The 11831-nt window shown below is 38.4% G+C and overlaps 1 protein-coding gene across 1 annotated transcript in view; it reads left to right on the plus strand.

Moving 5' to 3' along the window:
* Nucleotides 1–11831, plus strand: part of FMN2 (formin 2) — a 407588-nt gene that overhangs the window by 201462 nt on the left and 194295 nt on the right. Inside the window, 1 exon segment of the mRNA XM_027767852.1 lies at nucleotides 6378–6465. Within this exon segment, the coding sequence (XP_027623653.1) occupies nucleotides 6378–6465 (88 nt within the window).

The raw sequence follows: 11831 nt of genomic DNA on the forward strand, positions 1-11831 counted from the left end.
TCTACCAGTCTAACCACTGGTGGGCAGATGTGTAAAGAGCAAATTGGAAGATAGTTTTTCTCGCCCTATAAATGTAATTTCAGTACTCCATTTGCTGGCTGGCTTCACTGCCCACTCCTGTGATGGTTTTTGGGCTATCACTCAGAGCAAAATAGGCTGTGGTGGGGAAAAGGGGTTATTATACTGTCATGTTAGATTTAGATACTCTTTATTTTAAGAAAAAGATACTACATAGCTTTTATTTTATTTTAATGTGGAGCTTGAGTTACTCCTTATTGTTATGAATCTTTGAAAAAGATTGACATACATTTCTGAAGAGTAATTGTTTCTTTAAAGTATTTTTTTTTAACACTTAAGTTTTTTTTTTCTGTGTACATTTCTAAGAGGTAAAAAAGGAAAACTTCACTTAATACAGTCAAATTATTATCTTTAATTGTTTTTTCTTTAAGATAAAATGTTGGAGCTTGCCCTGTGGCCTAGTGGTTAAGGGAGCCAGATCCCACATGGCTGGCTCTGCAGTTTCAGTCCTGGCCCTGGTGGCTTGAAAAACATGCTGAACACGTGTGCATGCATACCCTACATCCTAACAAGATGGAGAAATGGAGGAGAAGGGACTGCAGCATGACCATACTCTATGTGGGCTGCTGTACCCCTCCCTCCCCCAACCTCCACTCCCAGTCTCCTTGTCTCTTTCTGACAAGTACATGTGCCCTTTGGCACAATTAAAAAAAAAAAAGAAGAAGAAGATTAAAATGTTGTCGAATAATTCCCAAATGAGTTATTTTACATCATATGCCTTGGTTTCATCACATTAATATTTTTGGACTCATTTTAGGGGTATCATCTGACTTACAATACTTTAATATTAAATCTGAAGCTTTGCCTACAATGTTACCGACTGCAGACAGGAAAGTAGAATGGCCTTTCATGTGAGGAGTATTGGGAACCCACCGAGAATTCTGCTTCTAGCTTCAATCTGAAGCCATAGAGGGAAAGCCTGGGAATCATGAGTCAAGGTTTCCGTGACCATGCTGGTCCTGCTCCCCGGAACTTTCTTTGTGCCTGGGGAACTGCTTTGTACAAAGGCCTCTCACATCGATTTAGTGCAAGACCAGTTTGTAAATCCTGAATTCATCTCATTCTGATAACTTCATAAAATGTAATACGTATAGAGTACTAGAAAAATAAAATTAGAAAAAATTCTCAAAACAACATACACATCTGAATTCAGTGAGCAAAACATGACTCCACCAGATTGCTCTAAATTTCTAGCAGAGCCTGCCCCTGTTGCATTGGAGGTGAAAGGAGACAGAGCCTCTGTGGCCAACTGTGGTTCCAGTCCTGGCCCCGGCAGCTTAAACAACATGCCAGGCATGTGCATGCCCCAGATCTCCAATGGAGAAATGGAGAAGGAATTGAGCTGTGTCCACGTCCATTAGGGAATTTGTTACTCTTTCTCTTTGTCTTTTTATCTCAGGTGAGCTCCTGTGCCCTTTGGAAATTATGAGTGTTTCTGACACTTGCTATTAATTTCTGTACATACATAACTCTTCATGGACAGGGAACATACAGTCTATAGTCTGGCAGTAACTGGCCACTCACATTTGAGTAGGTGCACCATGTCACATCTGCAGTAATACTCACATGGACCATTGTGAAGTATGTCCTCCACTTGACAGGTCAGGACTCTGAGGGTATGCCATTGGTGGAGCTGGAATTGAATTGCAGCTAAACTATAAGGGATCCTTGTTAGAATTAGGGAAAGACATTCCTTCCCTGAGAACATAGCCTGATCTGTTGTACCTTGTGGCTCTGTTTAAACATACCCATGTTCTATCTGCTTCACTTTGTCAGGATGGAAGGGTTGGAGAATGGTCATTGGGAGAAAGAGGCAAAGTGGAGACTAGGACTGGGCTTGGTCATTTCATTGTGTATTTTTGCAGAATAGAGTTGAAGTTGAGAAAGCAAGACTCAAGTTGGTGAAAATTGCTTTTTTTTCTTTTTTAGTATTTCTAGTGTAAGTTTGCATTTGACCTTAATCTTTACAGTACCTATTAATGTAATTATTGTATACTAGTTTGGGACTTTCATTGTTGGAAATTTCTATGTACTGTTAACCAGGCAATGGGATTTAATCAATACAGAAAAATAAGTCAGTGATCTACAAAAGTATGTGTGAATACCTTCCTATTATTCTTCCTGCTTTCATCATCATACATACTTCTATGAATTATCAGTACTGGGTTAGTTTATCAATTATGTTAAGTATACTAGGGTCCTGAAAGTTTGGTTTTTCATACATCTTGGTTTTATTCTCTTCCGTGGCCAAATGTTATACCTGGTCAAAGCAGATGTGTCATTGGTAAGATAGAATGTCAGAGAAGAGAATTTAAATGGAGAAATCATTTGTAACCACCGAAAACTACTCTGAGTTAATAAATGTCAGCATTTTTAAAAGAAATTAACTCTCCCTTAGAGAGTCAAACTTTGTGATTAATCTATGTTTTTTTTATCCCTTGGTATAAATATATGAATTGGTATTTCAGTGGACTGAGTGAATCAACTTTAGAAGGGGCCAAACATTTTATTTTTGAAAAATCATTTGAAATGTCCTCCTGTAAACTTTTTATAGCTATCTTTTGTTGCAATAAACATGTGTTCAGCATATTGCTAAGCATATCAGGTGTGTTATGCTAAGTATCCACTACAGCTTTTGAGAGTATGTTGTTATTTTCATTTTATTTATTTATTTTTAATTTGCCATAGGGTGCGTGTACTTGCCAGAGAAACACAGAGAGATAGAGAGAACATGAGAAAACACCCCTCAGGGGAGATGGTCGCACTGAAATCCCTTCTCCTTCATTTTCCTCCTGGAATTTTGGGCTCATGTGCACAGGTGCCCTGCACGTTTTTCAAGCCAGTGGGTCTGGGACCCAAACCAAACAGTTGGTTGTGTGGAATCCAGCCCCCTTAACAAACTTGCCTCCACTGGCCCACTGTTACTGTTTTCGAGGTGAAGACACTGAGATTTTAGAGTTGGAGTAGGACACATCATTAGGTTTAGAGTGTGTTCTAGGACACATTAGAAAGTGAGGAGGAAACTCTTAGAACCTCATGATCTGTGTACCAGAATCACCAGGGAGCCTGTGAAAAACAGAGAACCTTAGCACCATCCAGACTTACGAGTCAAGAACTGCATTTTAAAAAGATCCCAGATGATTGAGGTGTACTTAAAGTTTGAGAGATACTGCTTTATTTTATAGAATCCATTTTTAGAACCTCTACATAGTCCTGTCTCCTATGGAAGTCTGAGATAATAACCATATTAAGAAAAGCAGCTGAATTTGATGTAACTTTAGGTAGACTCAAAATTATTCTTTTTCCTGATTATATGTTCTAATTTTGTAGATTTCACATTTGTTGATTCTGTATTTTCCAGGTTTCGGTTAAAGTTTCTGAGGCCATCTTTGAACCATTTGCTATTTCCTATTGAATTGCTAGTCTTAGATTTTCTGATTAGGAGGTGGTGATAAGACCCCAAAACTTGTATTTTTCATAATTTCTTAGGTCATGATGGTGCCTGCTGGCCAAGGAACACACTTTGAGAATCATTGGACTAGATACTGGGAGACCCGTTAGGAATTGTTTGCCTTGATCTACACAAGATATAACATATAACTAAGACTGATGATAGAAGTTAGGAGGATACAGATACAGAAGAGCTATTAGGTCACCAGGAAAGTCATGACGTATTTTGCTCTGCTTTTCTATGCAAAAATGCTTCATGACTTTCCTGACAACCCAATACAGTTTTGGCTGGACTTCATGTCAGATCAGAGTATGCCGGCGGTGGATAAGGTAGGAGTCTAGATTGATTTTTAGATTTCTGACCTTGTCAGGTGGAGGGAGAAATGGTGGTACCCTATCTCAACATATCTCAACAAGAGAAGCTGGTTGTAGATTTGAGGTGGAATTGATAAGAGTTTGGTTTTACACCTGTCAAATGGGGATGTATGTGGTTATGTCTTTTAGGAAGGTAGGAAACTGTGAAGTTGAAGATGCAGGCATATATATGTTTGTCTGGTAGAAATATTAGGTCATAAAGTGAAAAGAATAAGGTATGGAACACAGAACTCTGGGATATGCCAATATTCAGAAAAATTAGCCTTTGAAAGAATTGGAAAGAGCTAGCAGGAGTCAAGAGTTTCTGTAAGGGTGTGATTAACATGTCAGCACTTACAGAAGACAAATGGTAATATGCATTTGAATGTGCCCAGTGCATCTAGGGACTGAAAGATGACAGGAAAGTTAATAAAAACAGTTTTGTCAGAACAGCACGTATGGGACCCAGACTGCATTTGTCTGAAGTGAATTCTTTTTCGGAATAGAGTACATACCTTCTGCTTTTCCAATATTAAATTTCTATTTTTTTTTTTTTTTGTCTGGAAAAGGGTATGCCGGCGGTGGATAAGGTAGGAGTCTAGATTGATTTTTAGATTTCTGACCTTGTCAGGTGGAGGGAGAAATGGTGGTACCCTATCTCAACATATCTCAACAAGAGAAGCTGGTTGTAGATTTGAGGTGGAATTGATAAGAGTTTGGTTTTACACCTGTCAAATGGGGATGTATGTGGTTATGTCTTTTAGGAAGGTAGGAAACTGTGAAGTTGAAGATGCAGGCATATATATGTTTGTCTGGTAGAAATATTAGGTCATAAAGTGAAAAGAATAAGGTATGGAACACAGAACTCTGGGATATGCCAATATTCAGAAAAATTAGCCTTTGAAAGAATTGGAAAGAGCTAGCAGGAGTCAAGAGTTTCTGTAAGGGTGTGATTAACATGTCAGCACTTACAGAAGACAAATGGTAATATGCATTTGAATGTGCCCAGTGCATCTAGGGACTGAAAGATGACAGGAAAGTTAATAAAAACAGTTTTGTCAGAACAGCACGTATGGGACCCAGACTGCATTTGTCTGAAGTGAATTCTTTTTCGGAATAGAGTACATACCTTCTGCTTTTCCAATATTAAATTTCTATTTTTTTTTTTTTTTTGCTCTGAAAAGGGCAATACTTTGATGTACTTTGCTGTACTAATGAATTCTTATTCAAGTCTTAAGCTAATTTTCTAGTGGACATTTAATAATAAAATATTTAAAGGACACATTTGGAATCAAAACTCATATGTACTTTTTTTCCCTTGAGAAAGCAGTGCCTCGTGAGGCCTTTTCCTTTCCCGCAGCCAGCTTCCAGAAATGATCAGGGTTATTTTTGTGGTTGGTCCTTCTGAAACTGTTTTGTTTTATTCCCCAACCCCTGCCCTGAGAATACTATTGTTGCTATTAAGAATATTGTTTTACTCTGTGACTATGTGTGACACCTGGGTACAATTATTTTATTAGTTTTCTGATTGACCCAACTTAAACCAAAAAGGAAGACAAGGTCAACAAATGTGATAGCTGTTAAGGCAGCTGTCACTTCTGATAATTTGACTATAACCATTTTCCCCTCCTTTCCTCCAGTGTTTTTCTAAGCAGATTTAAAACAAAACACTGAGAGTAAATAGAAATCGCTACCCCTCACCGGATCAGGACCTGGGCAAAGAATTTCATAAGCAGGATTTATTGGTGGTGTGTGATTGTCTGGAAAATATGGTTTAAACACGTCTGTTCTGTGACAGCCTGCCCACCTCTGCTTTAGGAAACCTTCCCGGGGGATTGTGTGCACTGATTCCTCAAGACTCGCTGGAAAGCCAGAAGAGATTGAGCTGATGCGGTGCTTTCAATCTGATGCTCGTATCCCTCTGTTAATTAACTGGAAAGGTCTCCACAAAATATGGGCCAAATGCAGAACCAGAAGAGCTGCCAGTAAAATAGGGAGCCTTCTTCATGACCCAAATGAAAGCACATTTTCTCTTGTCTGGTCCAACTGATCTGACCTAACAGATTTGCTCTGTGTGTAGTTTTATTTTGCCCTTCATTCGTTGACTAGGATTTCGAGGCTCCACATTAAAAAAGGAACACTTTTTACATCTCAGGTTGCAAATGATCAAATGTGTAATTGTTATTTTACAGGCACCAGGATAATTTCCTGCACTATTAGAAATTTTACTGATTGACAGATCAGGCTCTTAAAAAAGTGGTGAAGAACCTGAATTTGAGGCTGACGGTGAATGCTTGGGGGAAAACAGTAGATTTTGAAGATTTTATGATATAAAACTCTGAAATTCTCTTTTAATATAAAAAAGTCTTGAATATTTTAAATAATGACATAAGGGTTATTTTTTAAAAATTTGTTCTTCATTTAGGATTTTAAAAACTTTTATTAAGCACAATTGGAGGTGAAATGAACATTTTCTCTTTTCCTTTCTTGAGCAGGTTGTCAAGTTATTAAGCAACAAAAGATCGCAAGCGGTTGGGATATTAATGTCTAGTCTTCATTTAGATATGAAAGACATACAGCATGGTAAGTGTAAAAATAAAAATTCAGCTTTTGACTATTAAAATTTGGAATGAAGGTTATGATATTTGGCAGTAAAATAATTTCAAACTTAGCATTCCTGTGTATATTGAGGTTAGTATATTTTCCATAACGCTACCAAACTTTCTCCCATGATTGCTTCTATACAGATTACGATTGGTTTGACTTTTCTGTTCGTTCTATATCTTGCTAAGAGTCTCATTTTCATATAACATTATCTTAGTTCAGGCTCCTATCACAAAGTACCATAGGCTGTGTGGCTTCTAGACAAAAGATTACGTCTCAGTTCTGGAGGCTTCAAGTCTGAGAGCAGGGTGCCAGCATGGTTAGGTTCTGGGGAACTCCTTCTTCTAGAATGCAGACTGCCATCTCCTCCTTGTATCCTCATGTGGCAGAAAGAAGGCAAAAGTATTCTCTCAGGTCTCTTTTATAAGGACACCAATCCCATTCCTGGTTTCTATCTTCATGATCTATTTAATTACCTCCCAGAGACCCCACCTTCTAACACCATCTCGTTAGGGGTTAGGATTGCAGTGTATGAAATTTGAGAGGGGGAGCACAAACATTCAGTTCATTGCAGATTATTTAATCTGTATTAATATTTAATATTATAAGAAGTACTAGTCCCACTGTGCTCTGTAACTAGTTAAATCTTACGTGAAGTAGTTACTTCTGCCATACTCAGAGTTACTAAAAAACAGTCATTGGAAATACCTTGAGGGTCAAGCAGGTGATGTGGTGTTTAAGGGTGCTGGACTCCCTTTTGAGTCCTGGACCTGGTAGCTTGCTGTTTGAGTCCTGGACCGGGTAGCTTGCTTTCTCCCTTTCCCTCTCTCTTTTTCTGTCTCTCTGGTGAGCGCATGTGCCTTGTAACAAATAGAAAAATAACAATTATGATAAATTAAATAATTCTTTAAAAATTAATAAAATACCTGGAGAAGATAGTCCACAGGAGGTAAAATTTGTTTGAGCCTTGAGTGTCAAGTGTTTGATAAGCTAATATAAAGAAATAAACCTAAAATTCTCTACTAGATCAACTTAAACCAGCATAAGAGTTATAGGGAAGCATGTTTCAATTGCTGTTGTTGTTCAAATTGTATTTTATGATTAGAGATGTCAAATGGTAAGCTAGATTGTCAAGTTTAGTAATGAAATGAAAGCAAAACTTTTTAAGAGGTGGATGACCATTTGTTTTGTATGTTTTATTTTATTTTATACATTCAATCACTATACATCACTTAGCTTACAAAGTGAATTTATTCAACATGAATACAATTCACACCAGTCCAGTTCAGGATACTATGCAACAGGGCGCATGCGCTCGCCAGACAGACAGAGAGAGACATAGAGACAGAAAGTGAGAAAATCACCCCTCGGGGGTATGGTCACGCCGCAATCCCTTCTCCTCCATTCTCCTCTCAGGATCTTGGGCACGCATGCACACGCGCCCAGCATGAGTTTTAAGCCACTGGGTCCGGGATGCAAACTGCAGTCGACTACGTGGGAGTCCCGCAACATAGCCATTACGCTAACTGCTGGTTATGCACATCATCAACAGATAATAATCCATTTCTTTGTCCCATAAGTGTATTGTTCTCTATTTTTTCCTCATATTCTCCCCCTTCTCTCACCATCTTCCCACACTGTCTTCAGTATCCCTAACCATTTTTCATCTTTTTATATCTAGTCTTTCAATTTCCACCATAGAGTGCGGATAGTTGGTAAATGTTAAGTAGAGACATACAATGTCTCTCTTTCATAGCCTGGCTTGTTTCACTCATCAGTAAGTCTTTCATATCTGTCTGTTTTCTATGAAATGCCAGGATCTTATTTTTTTTTTATGACTGAGTAATATTCCATAGAGTATATATGCCACACTTTTTAATCTATTCTTCTGTTCGTGGACATTTGGGTTGGCTCCATGTCTTAGCAATTGCGAATAATGCCACAATAAACATAGATGTGTAAGCGCTTTTCCAACTGAGTATTCTCTTGTTTTATGGGTAGATACCCAGGAGTAGAATTGCTGGATCATGTGGTAGTTCTATTTTTAGATCTTTGAGAAACCTCCATATTGTTCTCCACAGTGGCTGGACCAATTTACATTTCTACCAACAGTATAGGAGAATTCCCCTTTCACCATCGCCTCACCAGCACTTATCATTTTTTGTTATTTTAATCGTTGGCATTCTGACTGGGATCAGGTGGTATTTCATTGTGGTTTTGATCTTCATCTCCCTTATGATGAGGGATATTGACCTTTTTTTCCATATATGCTTTTTGGCTGCTCATTTACCTTCCGTAGAGAGTTTTTTGTTCAGCTCATTTTCTGATCTTTCAAAGATTTTTGCCCAGCTTATTTTCCCATCTTTTAATTGGGTTAATCAGTTTTTGTTTCAGGTAAGCCACTTAAGTTCCCTGTGTATTCTGGTTGTCAGTCCCTTATTTGAGACATAGTTTACAAAAATATTCTCCTATTCTGAGGGTTGTCAATTCACACTAACTACTATGTCTTTTGCCATGCAGAAATTTCTTTCTTTCTTTCTTTCTTTCTTCTTTTTTTTTTTTGAGAGGTTTTTGCCATAGGGCATGTGCGCTTACCAGACAGACAGAGCGAGACAGAGAAACAGAAAGTGAGAAATCGCCCCCCAGGGGGGATGGCCATGCCGCAATCCCTTCTCCTCCATTCTCCTCTTGGGATCTTGGGCATGCACTCACATGTGCCTGGCTTGAATTTTAAGCCACTGGTCCAGGATGCTAACCATGGTCGACTATGTGGGAGTCCAGCGACATAGCCATTATGCTAACTGCTGATCCCCCATGCAGAAATTTCTTAATCTGATGTAATCCCACTTACCTATTTTTTGGATTATTGTCTGTGCTTTTGGGGTCTCATGTAAGAAGTCTTTGCCTACCCCAATATCTCCCAGAGTTTCCCCAGTGTTTTCTACCTGTAGTTTTATAATTTGAGGATCTTTGATCCATTTTGCATTGATTTTTGTTCATGGTGAGAGATAGGGGTCAAGGTTTATCTTTCTGCGGGTAGATACCCAGTTTTTCCAACACCATTTACTAAAGAGGTTTTCCTTCTCCCCAATGGATTGACTGGTACCCTTTGTCAAAAATCAGTTGTCTGTATGTTTTGGGATTTATTTCTGGGGTCTTTATTCTGTTTCATTGGTTCATATGTCTGTTTTTGTGTCAATACCATGCTGTTTTGATTATCACAGTTTTATAATATATTTTGGGGTCAAGGAGTGAGATGCCTCCTACTCCAATTTCTTGACCAGGATTGCTTTGGCAATATGGGTTCTTTTATCATTCCAGATTCTGATTGTCTTTTCTAAATCTGTGAAGAATGTCTCTGGTATTTTGATTAGGATTACATTGAATATGTAGATTTGCCTTGCATGTTTTTAAAGCATGCAGCATTGCTCTCTAAGTCTTCCTGCTTCAAAGTATTATTGGATGCCAAAAGTGTCACTAAAGCAAAGTCACTATGCCTAGCTCTTTAGGGTGGAAACTGTCCCTCTTTCATTTATTTGGGACAATTATAGTGTAAATCTCTGGGCTTTCCTACACATACAGGGAGTGAATTTTTTTTTTTTAATTTTTTTTAGCCACTAAAGATGTCCTCAAATTATTCTCACCCCTTTATATTATTCGATGTTGTCCAGACACATAAAAATAGTAATAGTATGATCTTTATAAGTTTTTTTATGTTGTTGATTTAACATATGTCTTTATCCAAGCTTATAAAATATTTTCTGTGTTTGGATAGCATGATTTTTTTTTTTTGAGAGGTTTTCGCTATAGGGCACGTGTGCTCACCAGACAGACAGAGAGAGACATAGAGACAGAAAGCGAGAAATCACCCCCCGGGGGGATGGTCACGCTGCAATCACTTCTCCTCCATTCTCCTCTCGGAATCTTGGGCATGCATGCACATGCGCCTGGCATGAGTTTTAAGCCACCGGGTCCGGGATGCGAACCACGGTCGACTACGTGGGAGTCTAGCGACATAGCCATTATGCTAACTGCCGGTTCCCAGATAGCATGATTTTTTAAAAACATTTTTCTAAATGACTTTAGTTTCAATATTTTAATATTTGATTCTTCCCTACAATTGATGGGCATCCCTATGTCATGCCCTGCTATCACTTTTATGCTGAGCGATATTGCCCAAAGGTGAATAGAGGAATTAAATTTATATTCATAATGTCTCATAATCTACCTAGAGCCTAAGAATAGATTTGAAGCAGATTGAATTATCCAGTGGAATGCCAGCTTACTATAACACAGACTTCATAAATCATGAAAACATTTAACTGGCTTTCTAGATTACCTTTTTATGAAAATGGATTCTATTTGTGAGGCTTAAAATATTGTGTGGGATAATACATAAATAACGCACGCTTGGTATGCCTTGTCAATTGATGAGTAACTCTTAATCACAATGTAAATCTTTATTAAATTGTTCTGATGGTAAGGAGACTACCTCAAGCTAAAGCATTTGGGGTAATAGTCACAGAAGAGAATGCCAAGCCTGGCGCCAAGAAGCACTTGGTGTTTCTAAAGCTGGCAGCTGTAGCCCAGTTATGTCATAGAATGAAATCTGAAAATAATGATATGGTCCTTTCCTTCAGTCAAATATTCAGCTCGGGTTGAGTTAATAATGAGAACCTTATGAACAAAGGAGTCCGCCTGACATCTGTGTCTGTGGTAAAGCCAGCGCGAGTTCATTGAAAATTTGCTTGCTTAACATGCAACACTTACAATAACATGGCATGAACATCGGCAGTTGAAGGGTCATACAGAATTATGCTTAAGCTTTATCCTATTAGGATGTGAAGTGATTGCTTGAGTCCCTTTGAAACTCTGCACACCCGTTTCCTGAAAAAACGGTTGCCATCAAAGTCTAAAAAAGCAAACAATTGTGCCTCTCTGTGGATAAAGTCCTGTTCCGCCTCAGTGTATTGTCTGGAATCATGATTTATACTTGTGGATCACTTGTGGCCTCTAGAATAAACTCGACTTCTTGTAGAGTATGTCTCCACTGAGAAATCCACAGAAGCATAAACATCATTGATTTGGGATATAGAAGTGGCCACAGGATTTATCCAGACCTCCAGTGTCATTTTATAGAAGAGCAAACTAAGACCTGCTAGTGGTTCAGTTTCTTTCCCAGTGTCATGCAGCTCATGAATGGAACTGATTGACTTTACATCTGGGCCCCTTCATGAACTGATCTTGTTCTTTTCATTTAGATGTGACCCATCTCCACAGTCGTGCTTTTGCTATGAACAGTATTGGTTTTTCAAAGCAAAGTATATCTAGTATGGTTTGTACTC

This window comes from Tupaia chinensis, unplaced genomic scaffold (assembly GCF_000334495.1).
Source record: "Tupaia chinensis unplaced genomic scaffold, TupChi_1.0 Scaffold000074_1, whole genome shotgun sequence".
In the NCBI taxonomy this organism is placed as follows: Eukaryota; Metazoa; Chordata; class Mammalia; order Scandentia; family Tupaiidae; genus Tupaia; species Tupaia belangeri.